We start from the raw sequence: 19,088 nt of genomic DNA, 5'->3' as shown, positions 1-19,088 counted from the left end.
AATTTGATTGAGTTTTTTTGAAAGGGTAACCAAGAAGGTAGATGAGGGCAGTGCAGTTGATGTTGTCTACGTGGACTTTAACAAGGTCTTTGACAAGGTACTGCATGGTAGGTTATTGCACAAAGTTAAATCTCACGGGATCCAGGGTGAGGTATCTAAATGGATACAAAATTGGCTTCTTGACAGAAGGCAGAGAGTGGTTGTAGAGAGTTGTTTTTCAAACTGGAGGTCTGTGACCAGTGGTGTGCCTCAGGGATTAGTGCTGGGCCCACTGTTATTTGTCATTTATATTAATGATTTGGATGAGAATATAGGAGGCATGGTTAGTAAGTTTGCAGATGACACCAAGATTGGTGGCATAGTGGACAGTGAAGAAAGTTATCTCCAATTGCAACGGGATCTTGATCAATTGGGCCAGTGGGCTGACGAATGGCAGATGGAGTTTAATTTAGACAAATGCGAGGTGTATTTTGGTAGATTGAACCAGGGCAGGACTTACTCAGTTAATGGTAGGGCGTTGGGGAGAGTTACAGAACAAAGAGATCTAGGGGTACATGTTCATAGTTCCTTGAAAGTGGAGTCACAGGTGGACAGAGTGGTGAAGAAGGCATTCGGCATGCTTGGTTTCATCGGTCAGAACATTGAATACAGGAGTTGGGACGCCTTGTTAAAGTTGTACAAAACATTGGTAAGGCCACACTTGGAATACTGTGTACAATTCTGGTCACCCTATTATAGAAAGGATATTATTAAACTAGAAAGAGTGCAGAAAAGATTTACTAGGATGCTACCGGGACTTGATGGATTGAGTTATAAGGAGAGGCTGAATAGACTGGGACTTTTTTCTCTGGAGCGTAGGAGGCTGAGGGGTGACCTTATAGAGGTCTATAAAATAATGAAGGGCATAGACAAGGTAGATAGTCAATATCTTTTCCCAAAGGTAGGGGAGTCTAAAACTAGAGGGCAAATGTTTAAGGTGAGAGGGGGAGATACAAAAGTGTCCAGAGGGGCAGTTTTTTCACACAGAGGGTGGTGAGTGTCTGGAACAAGCTGCCTGAGGTAGTAGTAGAGGCGGGTACAATTTTATCTTTTAAAAAGCATTTAGATAGTTACATGGGTACGATGGGTATAGAGGGATATGGGCCAAATGCAGGCAATTGGGATTAGCTTAGGGGTTTTTAAAAAAAAGGACGGCATGGACAAGTTGGGCCGAAGGGCCTGGTTCCATGCTGTAAACCTCTACGACTCTAATATAAAGCATATTAATGATTGGAATAATTTATTTACAGGCATTATATTTTTTAAACAAATAGTGATGTTATATTGTATTCTTCGAAAAGAAATTAGAACAAAGAGAGTTTGAGAATTTTACCACTGCACTGTTGTCATGTACTGAGTAACAATGTATTAACCCACCTGTCTACCAATCACATGGACAGCTGAATGAAATCAACTTGATTAAACTCAGGCATTTTGAGTCTGAACTATGATTATTTCATACTTACGGGAACCAGAAAACATAACATATTATTGAATCATAGAATGGTCACTATAGCATTGTGTCTATGCTGGCTCTCTGAGTGACACTTACCGACCTTCTCCACATAGCCCTATACATTCTACCTTTTCAGATAAGGATCCAATTCCCTTTTGAAAGCCTCGTTTGAATCTGCCTCCACCACACTCAGTGCTATCCAGATCTTAACCAAGCGCTGTGTGATAAAATTTTTCCTCATGTCGTCATTACTCCTTTTGCCTTAAATATGATAAGACTATAAGATAGAGGAACAGAATTAGGCCATTTGGCCCATCAAGTCTGCTCTGCCATTCAATCATGGCTGATAAGTTTCTCAACCCCATTCTGCCATCTGGTTCTCAATCTTTCCATCCACTTTCTCTTTATCCATTCTCTCCTGACCCCTGTTGATTTTGAACACATCTATCACACATATTTATTTTGTTATTTTATTTTATTATTATATTTTCAGCATATATTATCCAAATATAGACCGGGATAGTAGTAGTGTAAAGGGCAGAGGGGAGCAAGTGCTCCTGGATGTGTTTAGGAAACTTTTCTGTGGCAATATGTTTCTAGTCCAATGAGAAAGGGAGCACTTCCGCACTGGTGATTGGAAATGAGTTGGGTCAAGTTGCTTAAGTGTCAGCAGGAGAACATTGAGGGACCATAAGACCATAAAAAATAGGAATGGCAATAGGCCATTCAGCTCTTTGAGCCTGCTCTGCCATTTAATAAGATCATGCCTGATCTAACACTCACTAAGTCAATTTTCCTGCCCTATCTCCATAACCCTTAATACCCCGACTGATTAAAAACCTATGGACCTCAGTCTTGAAAATGTTCAAGGACTCGGCCTCCACAGCTTCCTGGGGTAAAGAATTCCAAAGATTCACTACTCTTTGAGAGAAGTAATTCTTCCTCAAATCCATCTTAAATGAGCACCCCCTTATTCTGTGATTATGTCCTCTGGTCCTACACTCTCCCAGGAGTGGAAATAGCCTCCCAACATTGAGCTTGTCTATCCCCCTAACAATCTTATATGTACCAATCGTATCACCCCTCATTCGTCTGAACTCCAAGGAGTACAGATCCAACCTGTTTAATCTTTCCTCATATGGCAGTACCTGGGATCATCCTCGTAAACCTCCTCTGTACTGCGTCCAATGATAACATATCTTTCCTTAAATCAGGGGACCAGAATAACACACAGAATTTTAAATGTATACAGTTGTAGCAGCACCTTTTTTTTATACTCCAGGACAATGATCTTTATATCAAAAGGTTCAGGCCGCCGATGGAAAAGAACAAAGAACAGTCTAGAGTTAAAATAATTAATTGGGGGAAAGCCAACTTCAATGAGTGTAAGAATGGGTCTGGCCCAAATAATTTGGAATCATATGACAGTACCTGGGATCATCCTCATATCAAATGTGGGCAGGAAAAATGATAATTGAATAATGAGCTAACTTTAAAGGAGAGATAGTTCGGACACTGTCGGACACCAGGGTGTGGTTTTATAAAAGGGAAATGTAGGGCAAACAAACCCAGAGCTCCCAAGACGATGAAAGAGACAGAGGGTAAGATGAAGAAGAAAAGGTGTGCATATGACAGAGATCAGGTGGATAATACAATGGAGAATTAGGATGAATAAAGGGAAAGTGAAAAAGCAAACGAGAAGCAAAGAGGGAATATGAAAAAAGACTGATAGCCAACATAAAAGAGAATCCCAAAGACGTCTATAGGCATATGAAGTGTAAAGGGGTTATAAAAGGAGTACAGCTAATTCGGGACCAACAATGAATTTACACCTGGAAGCATATCACATTATTAGTAAATAGAACCATAGAATTCCTACAGTGTAGAAAGAGGCCATCTGGCCCATTGAGACTCTCTAAAAGCACATCCCTCTAATCCCATTCTATCCCTAGTCTAATCTAGCTAAACTACACATTTGTGGACACTAAGGGGCAATTATACAGACAGAACGCTGAATTAGCAACATTAGGGTGGTGGAGGCAGGCACGCTGACATCGTTTAAGACTTACCTGGATAGTCACATGAGCAGCCTGGGAATGGAGGGATACAAACGATTGGTCTAGTTGGACCAAGGAGCGGCACAGGCTTGGAGGGCCGAAGGGCCTGTTTCCTGTGCTGTACTGTTCTTTGTTCTTTGTTGTTTAACATGGTCTATCCACCTAACCTACACATCTTTGGACTGTGGGAGGAAACTAGAGCACCTGGAGGAAATCCACACAGTCACCCAAAGCTGGAATCGAATCCAAATCTCAGGTATTGTGAGGCAGTAGTGTTAACCACTATGCCAGCATAGTACTTTGCATTTGTTTTAACAAAGGAAGTAGATTCTGCCTAGGTCACCTGAAAGAGGAGGTCGTTCTGACATTTGAAGGGTATAAAATTGACAAGGATGAGGTATCGGATAGGTTGTCTGTACTTAAAGTTGATAAGGCACCAGATGAGATGCATACAAGGATATTGAAGGAAGGTACAAGCTGTAATTTTTTAGTCTTCCTTAGACTCCGGGATGGTGCCAGGGAATTAGAATTGCTCATGTTATACCCTTGTTCACTAAAAGGTGTAAAGATAAGCCCAACATCTATAGGCCAGTCAGTTTAATAATGGTGATGGGGAACTTCTACAATAATTCAAGACAAAATTTTGGACTTGGGTAAATTCAGGTTAATTAAAGAAAGCCAGCACAGATTTGTAAAGGGAAAAGGACTTTTCATCAGCTCTGATGAAGGGTCATCCAGAATCAAAACATTAACTCTACTCCCTATCCATAGATGCTGCCAGATCTGCTGAGATCTTCCAGCATTTTCTGTTTTAGTTTCAAAAGGACATAAACAAATTCGTGGAATGGGCAGACATGTGGCAGGTGAAGTTCAATGCGGAGAAATGTGAAGTGATCCATTTTGATAGGAAGAACATGGAGAAACAATATAAAATAAACAGTACATTTCTAAAGTGGATGCAGGAGCAGAGGGACCTGTGTCTATAGCTGCATTGAAATTGACATCTTGAGAACATGTTTAATAAAGCACCCAGTATCATAGGCTTTACATAGAGCAAGTTATGTTGAACATTGTATAAAACACTGATTCAACCTCAGCTAGAGCATTGAGTCCAGTTTTGGACACCACACTTTAGGAAGGATGTGAAGGCATTAGAGAGAGTGCAGAAAACTTGCGCAATAATGGTTCCAGTGATGAGGAACTTCAGTTCTATTTTTGGAGAAGTTTTGCTTGGAGAAGAGAAGGGGATTTGTTAGAGGTATTCAAAATCATGTGGGGTCTGGGCAGAGTAGGTAGGGAGAAACTGTTGCCCATCATGAAAGGGTGGAGGATGAGAGAGAGTGCAGATTGCAAGTAATTGGCAAAAGAAGCAATGAGGACGTAAGATGCTTTTTCGAGCAGTGAGTGGTTAGGATCGGAAATGTACTGTCTGAGAATGTGGTGCAGGCAGATTCAATTGAGGCTTTTGAAAGAGAGTTGGATTATTGTCTGTAACAGAGGAATGTGCAGGGTTACTGAGAGATGGGGAGTGACACTCAGTGCATTGTTCATTTGAAGAGCTGGTGCAGACAGCACAGACTGGATCAAGTTCTTCAGTGTTGTAATAATTCTGTGATTTTTATAAATAATTTTAACTCTAATTAAATGCCTTTTAAGAGGAATTATTTTGTAATTAAGGCTGCACATATGTATTCATTATATATTTTTTGCTTTATCATAACTTTCATGCCATATATATCATATTTTACCATTAATTTAAAATTTTAATTTTAAGTAGAATTATTGTAAATTTGGGCAATGATGACATTTATTTTGCATTTGCATTGATAATACTTTATTAATTTATTATTGTTTATGATATATATCATTTTAACAATAATTTTTGCAGTAATTAATTTTAATGTAATATATACATTAATTTAAACTAAATTAATTTAAATGACTGCAAAATACAAATTGAAGCCAAGGTTGACCTTTTTCCATCCTCCTGAAATTAAAAATTGCAGCTAGCAGAGGATGGTTTCGATCCATCGACCTCTGGGTTATGGGCCCAGCACGCTTCCGCTGCGCCACTCTGCTCCTGATAATGTTCTTTGCGGTAACGGGCGCTCTTCAGTCTGTACGCAGCTTGATTGACAGCGCTTGGTTCTGGGCCGCATGTGGTCAGCGAGGTTGGGGGCGGGGCGAGAAATAAAATGGCGGCGCTTGTAGGTCGTGGCTGGACGGTGAGGAGGCGACAGAGTGAGTATGAAAGAAAGGAAGACAGACACCGGGGAGAGAGAGAGAGGGAAAGAAAGAAAGAAGGAGATGCCGGGGAGGGAGAGAGGGAAAGAAAGGAGACACCGGGGAGGGGTGAGGGCGGGACGCGGGTGGTTATAGATATGGGGGGGGGGGGGCTGAAGCGACGGATAGAGATGTACGCAATAACAAGGGAAATGGGTGCATTTTCACAGGTGTGCTGCTTCCCCCCCCCCCCCCCCCCCCGTCCGTTTGGCAATGAATGCAGATGTTAGTGTCTCTCTCATCCTTAAATGGGCATGAACAATCCCATAGTCTTTAGATCCACTCACTCACACAAACTGACCAGACAGGCAGCTGCCCATTAGTTTTCCCCACTGCTTCCATTGCTCCACTTTATATATAACCCTGTGCCCCTCCTGGAAATACTGTCTAACCCTCCCCCCCCAATATCAGTCTATCCCTTTCTTCCTCATGGGTTTAGCTAATTTCCCCTGTTCACCTTCTCTGGGTGAAGAAGTTTCTCCTGAATCCCATTGTGACTGTCCTATTTTTTATGAACCCTAGTTTGGGTCCTTAAGTAGAAATATCTTCTCTGTGTTGATCCTATCAAACCCTTTCATGATCTTACAGACCCTTGACCCCTTCCTCCCCTCTGTAAAACCTCTTTTCCATGCATACCCCTGTTGCTGTAAATTGAGTTTGTGTCTCTGTATGTCCTGTTTGTGAGCAGATCTCCACTCCACCTGATGGGGCAGTGCTCCGAAAGCTAGTGGCATTTGCTACCAAATAAACCTGTTGGACTTTAACCTGGTGTTGTTAAACTTCTTACTCTGTTGACCCCAGTCCAACGCCGGCATCTCCACATCATGGCTGTCTCTTCTTGCCAGCTTATTTAGAGGTAGTTAAATCTCCTGTCATTATTATTCTATGACTGTTATTAGTTTTGCATATTTGCTTACAAATTCCTCCTTCCCCCGTTGCTGTTTTTTCTTGTCGGCTTATTTAGGGGTAGTTAAAATTTTCCATCTTTTCCATGTACCCCTTTTGCTGTCTCTCTGTGCCAGCTTATTTAGAGGTCATTAAAATCTCTTGTCATTATTATTCTATGAGCTTTACTTATTTTGCATATTTGCTTACAAATTTCTCCCTCCAGGACCTTTTATTTTTAGGTGGTCTATATACTATATTCCTATTAGTGAGATCGATCCCTTCTCTTTCATTTCAATCCATATGGATTGCATTTCTAACCACCTTGACAGGCTGAGATATTTCCCCACATGGGAGGAATCTAGAACCAGGAAGCACAGTTTCAGAATCTGGAGTCTCCCCCTTAAGATGGAGATGAGGAGAAATTTCTTCTCCCAGTTGTTCATTAGTGTTTGGAATTCTCTTCCCCAGAGGGAAATGGAAGCTAGGTCATTGAATAAATTCAGGGCTGAGTAGAGTTTTGCTTAATAGGGGAGTCAAGGGGGACAGACAGTAAAGTGGAGTCAAGGCCACATCAGATCAGCCATGATTTTATTGACTGCTGACGCAGGCTTGAGGGGTTGAATGGCCAATTAAGGGCGGCACGGTAGCACAGTGGTTAGCACTGCTGCTTCACAGCTCCAGGCACCTGGGTTAGATTCCCGACTTGGGTCACTGTCTGTGTGGAGTTTGCACATTTTCCTCGTGTCTGCGTGGGTTTCCTCCGGGTGCTCCGGTTTCCTCCCACAGTCCAAAGATGTGCGGGTTAGGTTGATTGGCCATGCTAAAATTGCTCCTTAGTGTCCTGGGATGCGTAGATTAGAGGGATTAGCAGGTAAAATATGTAGGGATATGGGGGTAGGGCCTGGTTGGGATTGTGGTCGGTGTAGACTCGATGGGCCGAATGGCCTCTTTCTGTACTGTAGGGTTTCTATGATTTTATGATTTCTAACTCCTGCTATTTCTTATGTTAGTCACGCAAGGCCTTGAGTCATCTTTGAACATCTTTCCAATGAACCTATATCCTTTCTGAGGTAGACTGAAATTATATATCACTTGCCAGTGAACTGCAAAATATCAGTATTATTTGTTCTTCAGATTCCTGTTTTGCTTGGAGCATGATTAACGCTCACTTAAAAATTTTCTCCTTTTGTGTTTCTACGAGTGAAAAAGTTAAACTAAAGACCTGACCTGTCTGTTCAGGCAGAGGGAAGAACCCATGTTGTTCTTTAAAGAGGAACAGAGTTTTCTTTGTGTCTTTGCCAAAAACAAAGTTCAAAATAGGCCACTGGATGTTATGGGATATGGTAGATTCAGGGTTCTGGTTCTAGACTCTCAATTCAAGAGATTGAGATTTCGGATCGACTATGTCCAGTTGTGGAATTGAATTCATGACTGGCAATTCTGAGTTAACACAGAAACTGACTGGAATCTTTTGAACCCAACTAGTTCACTAATGTCCTTAAGAATAGTAAGTAGTCTCACAGCACCAGGTTAAAGTCCAACAGGTTTATTTGGTAGCACGAGCTTTCGGAGCACTGCCCCTTCAATGAAGGGGCAACTCCACATCGTGGCTACCATTGTCCTTAAGGCCATCTCAACCCAGTCTGGCCAACTTATAATTCTTGTCCCACACCATATGTTAATTTTCAAAAGTAATCAGCACCACTCATATACCAAGAACAAATGGTTTGAAAAAAATAATGGCTGTTCTCTATATGTAATACCCAATATTTCTTCAAACTACTATCTAAATTCCATACCTCACCCCATTTGCACATAGTTTTCTATTTGTATTCTGCTCCTCTAGCTGAAAGTAGAGCACACAGAGTAGAAGCAGAAGTAGGCCACTCGGCCCTTCAAGCCTGCCCCACCATTCAATATGACCGTGGCTGATCTATGCCGGTCTCAGCTCCTTTTCTGTGCCTTTTCCGCATTGCACTCTATATCTCCAAATATTTATCCACCTCCACTTCTAATAATCCAGCCTCCACTACCCTTTGGGACAGAGAATTTCAGAGATTCACCACCCTCTGTGAGAAGAAATTTCTACACGCCTCCTTTATTTTGTACCTATGCCCTCTTGTTTGAGACACTCCCCCTAGTGCGAGCAGGGATTGGTAAAAGGGAGATGTGAAAGAGGTGTTTAAAATCACAGTAGGTTTTGATGGAGTAAATAAGGAGGAATTGGCAGAATGGTTGGACACATTTAAGGTGACTGAGGTCTTTATTGCAGCGAGTTGTTAAGATCCAGATCTGTCTCAAAAGTAACTTCCAAAAGGGAATTAAATACTTGGAAGGGGAAATATTTGCAGAGCCATGGGGGAGTGGAACTAATTGGATAGCTCTTTTTCAAAGAGTTGGCACAGATACAATGACCTCCTGTGCTATATGATTCCATGATGCCATCTGCAAGTTTAATACTGCTGCAGTCATTGTATTCCATGTGCAGGTTATTCATTTCTAGACAGAATAATTTCCATTTACAATCGCTGCTTGCAAAGCCGTCTGTTTTCCGTTTGGTCTTAATACATAAATTGTCAACTGTTCCCGGAGCTGCAACCTGTCTCACATCAGGACCTTTTGTTGATTTTCCACTGCAGGCAGACACAGCAACTGCCTTCATTATTGCCCAGAAAATAGTCCATTTAAATCATCTTTCTTAGTGTCTGAGAGTGTCAGCAAACAGTGCCAGTGTATTAAAACATGCATTCACACACCTCAGCTGTGGTACTGTAATGACTTCAGTCAGGCCATTGAGGTTGGCCTGTTGGAATATGAATTCCCTCCCTGATTAAGGAATCAATTGGTGGGCCAATCAGGGAGACCTTTCCTTGTGTTTAACTGGGAGTGTCAGTTCCTCTGGCCAACTTAAAATTCTTGTCCCACACCACTGCTGACTGATAGCACTCTGTGTACTGCTGTTGGAATTGTAAATAAAGGGATTTTGGTGAAGGGACTTCTGCCTCTGAAGACTTATTACAGGTACTAAGAGGGAAAAAACCAAGCAAAGAGCTTGGAATAATCTAAATGACATGCAACAGACCAGGGTATGTGTGTCCTCTTTGGAATCAGAGTGGTTCCAGACATGTAACTTTAACTTGCTGAATGAGAGAGATAATTAAGTGACCACCTTGCAACTCTGACCAAGACCGCAAGAAATACAAAGGGCTGTGAACGTCGCTCAGTCCATCAAGCAAACCAGCCTCCAATCCATAGGCTTCGTCTATACTTCCCACTGCCTCGGAAAAGCAGCCAGCATAATCAAGGACCCTACTTCCACCTTCTTCTGTTTGGAAAAAAGATAGAAAAGTCTGTGATCATGTACCTACTGACTCAAGAACAGCTTCTTCCCTGCTGCCATCAGACTTTTGACTGGACCTACCTCGTATTAAGTTAAATCTTTCTCTACACCCTGGCTATGACGGTAACACTACATTCTGCACCCTTTTTTTCCTTTCTCCCATATGTATTCTATGAACGGTATACTTTGTATAGCACGCAAGAAACAATACTTTTCACTGTATACCAACACGTGACAATAAATCAAATCGTTAGTTTACAGCTTTGAGTTGTGTGAAAGATATGTTTTTGTTCAATAATGAATTATTTTATATATCAAGGATGTAAGTTACGGTCAATGAATTTGGCCAACATTGAGACAGCATGCTGAAATTGAACTTAAGCATTGTTGTAGAAATATTGATGCAATATTCTCATTTAACAGTTTGATTTCCTTCTATTCCCCCCCCCCCCCCCCCCCGGGATGCAATTTACAAAAGAGACCAAAGCCTCATTTCTAGCTAGTTAAACTTCGGCAAATATTTAAATCCATACAATTAATGTTCAAAATGTCAGGTGTGGATGATACATTTAATAACTGAAATAGTAACAACAAACTGCCTCATTGAACCAGCTTGCCCACCAGTAACAAGCTACATTCTTGTAGATAAATCCCCCCGGACCTGATGGAGTGTATCCCAAGACATTGTGGGAGGCTAGGGAGGAAATTGTGGGTCCCCTAGCAGAGATATTTGAATCATCGATAGTCACGGGTGAGGTGCCTGAAGATTGGAGGGTGGCAAATGTTGTGCCTTTGTTTAAAAAGGGCTGCAGGGAAAATCCTGGGAACTACAGACCAGTGAACCTCACATCTATGGTGGGTAAGTTCATAGAATCATAGAAATCCTACAGTGCAGAAAGAGGCCATTTGGCCCATCGAGTCTGCACCGATCACAATCCCACCCAGGCCCTAACCCCATATCCCTACATATTTACCCGCTAATCCCTCTAACCTACGCATCTCAGGACACTAAGGGGCAATTTTAGCATGGCCAATCAACCTAACCTGCACATCTTTGGACTGTGAGAGGAAACCAGAGCACCCGGAGGAAAGCCTAGCACCTGGAGGAAGCCCAGCCAGACACGAGGAGAATGTGCAAACTCCACACAGACAGTGACCAAGCCGGGAATCGAACCCAGGTCCCTGTTGTTGGAAGGTATTTTGAGGGACAGGATCTACAGACATTTAGAGAAGCAAGGACTGATTAGGGACAGTCAGCATAGCTTTGTGAGTGGAAAATCATGTCTCACAAATTTGATTGAGTTTTTTGAAGGGGTAACCAAGAAGGTAGATGAGGGCAGCGCAGTTGATGTTGCCTACGTGGACTTTAGCAAGGCCTTTGACAGGGTACCGCATAGTAGGTTGTTGCATAAGGTTAAATCTCACAGGATCCAGGGTGAGTTGCTAAATGGATACAAAATTGGCTTCTTGACAGAAGCCAGAGAGTGATTGTAGAGGGTTGTTTTTCAAACTGGAGGTCTGTGACCAGCGGTGTGCCTCAGGGATCCGTGCTGGGTCCACTGTTATTTGTCATTTATATTAATGATTTGGATGAGAATATAGGAGGCATGGTCAGTAAGTTTGCAGATGACACCAAAATTGGTGGCACAGTGGACAGTGAAGAAAGCTATCTCCGATTGCAACAGGATCTTAATCGATTGGACCAGTGGACTGACGAATGACAGATGGAGTTTAATTTGGATAAATGCATTTTGGTGGATTGAACCAGGGCAGGACTTACTCAGTTAATGGTAGGGCATTGGGGAGAGTTACAGAACAGAGATCTAGGGGTACATGTTCATAGCTCCTTGAAAGTGGAGTCACAGGTGGACAGAGTGGTGAAGAAGGCATTCGGCATGCTTGGTTTCATTGGTCAGAACATTGAATACAGGAGTTGGGACGTCTTGTTGAAGTTGCACAAGACATTGGTGAGGCCACGTTTGGAATACTGTGTACAGTTCTGGTCACCCTATTATAGAAAGGATATTATTAAACTAGAAAGAGTACAGAAAAGATTTACTAGGATGTTACTGGGACTTGAGTTATGAGGAGAGGCTGGATAGACTGGGACTTTTTTCTCTGGAGCGTAGAAGGCTGAGGGGTGATCTTATAGAGATACAAAATAATGAGGGGCACAGATCAGCTAGATAGTCAATATCTTTTCCCAAAAGTAGGGGAGTTTAAAACTAGAGGGCATAGGTTTAAGGTGAGAGGGGAGAGATACAAAAGTGCCAGAGGGGCAATTTTTTCACAGAGGGTAGTGAGTGTCTGGAACAAGCTGCCAGAGGTAGTAGAGGCGGGTACAATTTTGTGTTTTAAAAAGCATTTAGACAGTTACATTGGTAAGATGGGTATAGAGGGATATGGGCCAAATACGAGCATTGGGACTGGCTTAGGGGTTTAAAAAAAAAGGGCGGCCTGGACAATTTGGGCCGAAGGGCCTGTTTCCATGCTGTAAACCTCTGACTTTATAACATTCTCTGTATGGTTACTTGATATGATTCAATATGATTTGTTTTAATACTGCTTACATACTCGGTGAGTAATAGTTGATTGACATTGTGTGGACCTTCAAAAGATATTTGACCAAGTGAAAATTGGAGGGAAAATGGCAGCATGGATACAAAACCGACAAAGAGACAGTGTAGACTAACATTACACAATTATCCTTCAGATTGTAGGGAGATATAACGCGTTGTCTCCCAGGGGTTCAGTATTTGAGCCAGTTATCTTTTCGGTGTGTATCAATAACCTAGCCTTGGTATATTGGGCATCATTTCAATGTCTGTCGATAATAGAAAACTCAGGAGTGCAGTAAACAATGAGGGAGACAGGAACTTTTCAGACAGACGTAGACATAGAATGGTGAAATAAGAACATGATGTGGAGATGCCGGCGTTGGACTGGGGTAAACACAGTAAGAAGTTTAACAACACCAGGTCAAAGTCCAACAGGTTTATTTGGTAGCAAAAGCCACCTCTGTGTCGATATGCGCGATCTTCTTGGAGATCCTCTCCACTTGGAGCCGGCAGTTTGCAGTCTATAGAAATAAGAACACATATGGCAGATGAAATTTAATGCAGAGAGCTGTGAACTTTGGCAGGAAGAATGAGGAAAGGCTATCTCAACTCAGTGGTACAGTTTTAAAGGGAGTGCAGGAACAGAGATGTGGGTTTCACATACACAAATTTTAGATAGTGACGGAACTACTTTCTGAGCACACGGGATCCAGGTCTTTAGTCATAGAAGCACAGAGCATGAAAACAAAGGTAAACTAAACTGTAATGAATAACCCCTAGTGAGGGTTCCATTCGAGTATCATTTACAATGCTGGACACAATACTTTAGGAAAGATGTCAGGGTCTTGGAGAGGAGATTTACTAGGTTAGGACCAAGAATGAGAGTTCATGTGGAGAGAAGATAGCGTTGGAGAGATTTAATAGAGGTGTTCAAAATTCTAAGGGTTTTGATAGAGTGGGAGAAGCTGTTTCCATTGGTAGAAGGGTCAATAACCAGAGGACCGAGGTTTAAGAAAATTAGCGAAAGAAGCAGAGAGGTGATGAGAATTGCTTTTAAAGCAGTGAGTTGTTATAACCAAGGGTGCACTGACTAAAAGGGTGGTGGAAGCAGATTCAATAATGACTTTCAAAAGGGAATTGGATAAATACTTGATAAAGATAAATGTACAGAGCTGTGGGGAAAGTGTATTGGAGTGGGGTGAATTAGATAGCAGAGGCACAATGGGCTGAATGGCCTTTCCCATTCCCCTTTATTTCTTTGAAAACTGGTCACGGCATTGAAATGTTCTAGGTCTAGGCACTGTGGTGATGGACATTATTCTGCCTTTGGGGGTTGTGGGAGGGATTTACCTGAACAGTTTCTTTCCTTGAACTAGCCTGAGGTATTTTAAAGTCTGTCATTTTGCCTCTCCCAGCTTTCTGGTTGGTCATTTAAAATAATATATTACTCCATTCTTAAAGTTAAAACGCCAGTGCGCAGAGTGGACAGGCAAACCCTTAATCCATCTTCTTGCTTGCTCCAAAAAACTATTCAAATTGGATTCATGTCCCCACAAAAGAGACAGACGATATGAAAGCTGACACGGAAAAAAAAAGATCTTGGCTTGATCTGACACTCAATCTTAGCCGAAAGACCAGGAAGTGATTGATATGCATTCCCCACCTCCCACTCTCCATCAGGCAGGGGTGGGACTTGATGGTTAATCAGAGCATAGATTTGCATGGCAAGTTTGATGAACCCGCTAGTTCAGGACTTAATAAGACTGCCTAATAAGACTGGTCTTCCACATTCTACCCTCCGTAAACTTGAGGTCATTCAAAACTTGGCTGCCTGTGTCTTAACTCATCCATCTTTGGCTTCACCCCTCTCTATCTCTGTAATTTCCTCCTGCCCCACAGCCCTGCGAGATCTCTAATTCGTCTCTCTTGAGCATCCCTGATTCTCAGCGTTCCACCATTGGTGGCTGTGCCTTCGACTGCCAAGGCTCCCTACACCCACGCAGACACGGGGGGAATGTGCAAATTCTTGCCAAAATCCCAGTAAACAATCCGATAGGTATTTTATCATGAAATTTCCTCCCTGCACCACTCCGCTTCCCTGTTCAGCTGTCCTGATATCTCCTTTGTGATGCAGTATGATCTTTTGTTTTATTAGTGCTCTAAGTGGAGCGGTAATTTATTACATTAGGGGTGCCGGATAAATATAAGTGGTTATCAAAGTGTGTTAAATGAAAGTAAAATGACAGATTCACTGGCACATTAGTTGGCAATACTATTTAGAATTCAGTGTACAGATAAGATTGATTTTCAGTTTCTGCAATGAGTGTATTTCAGCTCTGGTTTATTAATGACTTTGCAGCAAAGTCAGACTTGTTTCCTTTCACTCCTATCTAAAGCACTCTTAGATATGCTTACAGAGAAATTAAATGATTTTTTTCATCTTGATTGTACATGTACCACGCATAGGTTTTGTACTGTGGAACTCCTGGAGATCAGCTGCTTCTAAAACAGAGGGCCCACAGGGGCTCAAAAAGGAATCGTTGAGAAAGCCTGAAACCCCTGTCGGCTACTTGGATCGTCCACAGCAGGAGCCAGCGGGAAAAGATCCCCTGGAAAGTGAGTGCTCTTTGTTTCGGGCTGGGACAGTTGCATTTAATGCAGGAGTTTACATAATGAAATTAGAAGCCTTAGAAAGAGGCAAATTGTTTGCCAGCAGCTGCATCCTTTTTATTTAAATCTGAGAGCAAACTCCCTGTGTTATTGCCGGCCGGTGCTGAGGAATCAGTGAGCGGGAATGCTGCTCTGACCCACCTGCCTGCAAATGTACGAAAGCAGTTGTCCTTTGATTTTTCTCTCCTCTCTGACCTGCAACACCACAGAGGCATGTTGGAGCTCAACACTGAACTCATAAGCTGCTACTCTTGTCAGTGCACGTTCATGCTTTGGTTCATTGTACTGCTCATTGCAGTGGATTGTGACTCAGATTGGAAGCTCTGTGTAAATGATTTAACATTTTCTTCATGACTATTCATTGAAGAACCACATTTAAGTAAATGGGTTTGAAAAAAACTGGGCATTTAAACCTACAAAACCTAGAAGTTGGCTATTCTTTTTGGGAGTTCTCTTGTCTGATTTCAGTGCGGTAGAACCATAGAAAATTACAGCTCAGAAACAGGCCTTTTGGCCCCCCTTGTCTGTGCCAAACCATTTTTTGCCTAGTCCCACTGATCTGTACTTGGACCGTATCCCTCCACACCCCTCTCATTCATGAACCCGTCCAAGTTTTTCTTAAATGTTAAAAGTGCATTTACCACTTTATCCGGTCGCTCATTCCACACTCCCACCACTCTGCGTGAAGAACCCCCCCCCTAATATTCCCTTTAAACTTTTCTCCTTTCACCCTTAACCCATGCCCTCTGGTTTTTTTTCTCTCCTAGCCTCTGGAAAAAGCCTGTTTGCATTCACTCTATCTATACCCATCAAAATCTTATACACCTCTATAAAATCTCCCCTCATTCTTCTACGCTCCAGGGAATAAAGTCCCAACCTATTCAATCTCTCTCTGTAACTCAGCTTCTCAAGTCCCGGCAACATCCTTGTGAACCTTCTCTGCATTCTTTCAACCTTATTTTTCTTCATGACTATTCATTGAAGAACCACATTTAAGTAAATGGGTTTGAAAAAAACTGGACATTTAAACCTACAAAACCTAGAAGTTGGCTATTCTTTTTGGGAGTTCTCTTGTCTGATTTATGAAGGCCAATGTACCAAAGGTAGTCTTTACGACCCTATTCACCTGTGACGTCACTTTTAGGGAATTCTGTACCTGTATTCCCAGATCCCTCTGTTCAACTGCACTCTTCAGAGTTCTACCATTTACCCTGTACGTTCTACTTTGGTTTGTTCTTCCAAATCTCACACTTGTCTGTGTTAAATTCCATTTGCCATTTTTCAGCCCATTTTTCTAGTTGGTCCAAATCCCTCTGCAAGCTTTGAAAACCTTCCTCACTGTCCACTAGACCTCCAATCTTTGTATCATCAGCAAATTTGCTGATCCAATTTACCACATTATCATCCAGATCATTAATACAGATGACAAACAACAACGGACCCAACACCGATCCCTGCGGTAGTTTAATTTTGTAGTAACATGATAGGTACTTTATCAGATTGTTTACTGGGAGTTTGGCAAAATTTACACGTTCTCCCCATGTCTGCGTGGGTTTCCTGTGGGTGCTCCGGTTTCCTCCCACAATCCAAAGATGTGCGGGTTAGGTGAATTGGCCTTGCTAAATTGTGTCAGGGGAACTAGCAGGGTAAACATGTGGGGTTACGGGGATAGGGTCTGGGTGGCATCCCTGGGTGCAATGGGCATTTTGGCACATATCTGTATCAACCCAAGCTGGCACTGATTGTTAAAGGGATAAGCTCTCGAACCTTTTGTGTGTAGTGTCAGTCTTCCTGTTGAAGTACTGTTTCACCAAATTCAATTCACCAAAGATCCTTGGACAGCACCTTCCAAACCCACGACCAGTTCCATCTAGAAGGACAAGTGTAGCAGATACATGGGAACACCACCACCTGCCAGTTTCCCTCCAACCTACTCACCTTCCTGACTTGGAAATATCTCGCTGGGTCAAAATCCTGGAATGCCCTCCCTAACAGCATTGTGGGTCAACCCACAATACGTGGACTGCAATAATTCAAGAAGACAGCTCACCACCAACTTCTCAAGGGCAACTAGGGGATGGATAATAAATGCTGGCCTAGCCAGCAATGCCCATGTCCTATGAATGACTAAAAACCTGTATTGCATGTCTGCAGCATGAGAGAGCAACAACTTACATTTCTAATAGCACCTTCCCTAACAGCATCTTCCCTGCTGCCATCAGACCTTTGAATGGACCTACCTTATATTAAGTTAATCTTTCTGTACACCCTAGCTATGACTGGAGCAATTAAAATCAGGGATGGTCAGGAGGCTAGAATTAGAGGAGTGTGGTTATCTCAGAAGGCTGGAGGAGGGTTTGAGAGATGGGGAGGAGTGGCCATGGAGGGATTTGACTGGGAGCCTGTGTAGGTCAATGAGCATGGGTGAACTGGATTTTTTGCATGTTAGTACTTGGGCAGCAAGGCTTTGAATAAGCTCAAGTTTACAGAGAGTGGAATGTGGGAGACCAGCCAGGAATGTGTTAGAATAATCAAGCCTGATGGTATTGGAAGTATGGATGAAGGTTTGAGAATTACTCCCTAAAGACCCTCTGCAAACATGGCCTTCTGACGAAAGACCTTCTCCCCCATCTCCTTTGAGCAGCTTGTCCTTCTCTGTGTGGCTTCTTTTCATTATCCCAGTAATTCTATGGTTTCAGCAGCAGCAGTCCTGAAGCAGGAGCAGAGTCAGGTAATATTAGAAAGTCGAAATAGGTAGTCTTAGTGATTACACAGTTTAAAAACGACAGAGTCAATAGCAAGGGAGTGGAGTTTGTGACAGACTGATTTAGAATGGCTTCGGTCTTCCCGATATTTAATTGGGGGTAAATTCTGTTCATCCTGCCAGATAAGCAGCCTGGTAATTTAAAGGCAGCGGAGGAGTTGGGAGAGATACTGGTGAGGTAGAGCTGGTGTCGACATACATGTGAAAATTAACATGTTTTTGGTTGATATGCCAAGGGGCAGCATGTTGTTGGGAAATGGGAAGGGGCCACAAATGGATCATGGGAAGACACCATCGATAATAGTGAAAAGGTGGCAAGGTAAACCAGTATGCCTCGGAGTGAAGTGAATTAGCTGAAGATTGGCATCAGTGATGCTGGGGAGCTCACAGCTCTAGTATCCAGTTTCTAATATACCACAGGTTACACAATTGACAATTATATAAATAATGTTCTGTTTTCTAGGGTTTCCTGATGACATCAATCCAGCCACAAAGGAGAGGAATGGACCAAGAGGTCCTGAACCTACCCGCTATGGGGACTGGGAGAGAAGGGGTCGCTGTATTGACTTCTAGAATTTTCTGCTCTATATAAGCGCAGTCATGCACATTTTGTAAATAAATTGAGGTTGATCTGTACAGTTTAACAGTGACATGACAGTGCTGCTGTGTTCAGATGAGGATTTGGAGCAGATACCAAACTGGTGTGACTTCTCAATGCTATTTTACCCTCCCTGAAAGATTATTTTTTCTCAATTTAGAAAATCTATGATCAATAAATAATATTGAAACAGGTGTCTCCAAATTCTTCAGCAGAGTTATTTGCGACAATTGAACAATGTAGAAATAATTAAATATAACTTTAAATTCACATCTGAGATGTGACGCCCCCCTCACCTTACAGTATGTGGCTGGGTGGGTGCAGGCACTATTTATGTGTATGCTAATATCATTGGCACAGTAGTTAGCACTGCTGCCTCACAGCGCCAGGGAGCTAGTTTGATTCCTGGCTTGGGTCACTGTTTGTGTGGGGTCT

The 19,088-nt window shown here is 42.4% G+C and overlaps 1 protein-coding gene and 1 non-coding gene across 2 annotated transcripts; one reads left to right on the top strand and one right to left on the bottom strand.

Moving 5' to 3' along the window:
* Window positions 1-5,559: 5,559 nt before the first annotated feature.
* On the bottom strand, window positions 5,560-5,631 carry trnam-cau (transfer RNA methionine (anticodon CAU)). The gene has a single exon. It is a non-coding gene; the product is annotated as a tRNA-Met (tRNA).
* A 78-nt stretch (window positions 5,632-5,709) lies between these two features.
* sdhaf4 (succinate dehydrogenase complex assembly factor 4) lies at window positions 5,710-18,847 on the top strand. The gene is made up of 3 exons (XM_078213303.1): window positions 5,710-5,793; window positions 15,088-15,237; window positions 18,519-18,847. The coding sequence occupies exons 1-3, from the start codon at window positions 5,748-5,750 to the stop codon at window positions 18,626-18,628; spliced, it is 306 nt and encodes a 101-aa protein (XP_078069429.1). The 5' UTR covers window positions 5,710-5,747; the 3' UTR covers window positions 18,629-18,847.
* The last annotated feature ends 241 nt before the right edge of the window (window positions 18,848-19,088 follow it).

The sequence above is a fragment of the Mustelus asterias genome, chromosome 5, assembly GCF_964213995.1.
Source record: "Mustelus asterias chromosome 5, sMusAst1.hap1.1, whole genome shotgun sequence".
NCBI classification, from domain to species: domain Eukaryota; kingdom Metazoa; phylum Chordata; class Chondrichthyes; order Carcharhiniformes; family Triakidae; genus Mustelus; species Mustelus asterias.
This window is presented reverse-complemented; position numbering and strand designations above follow the sequence as displayed.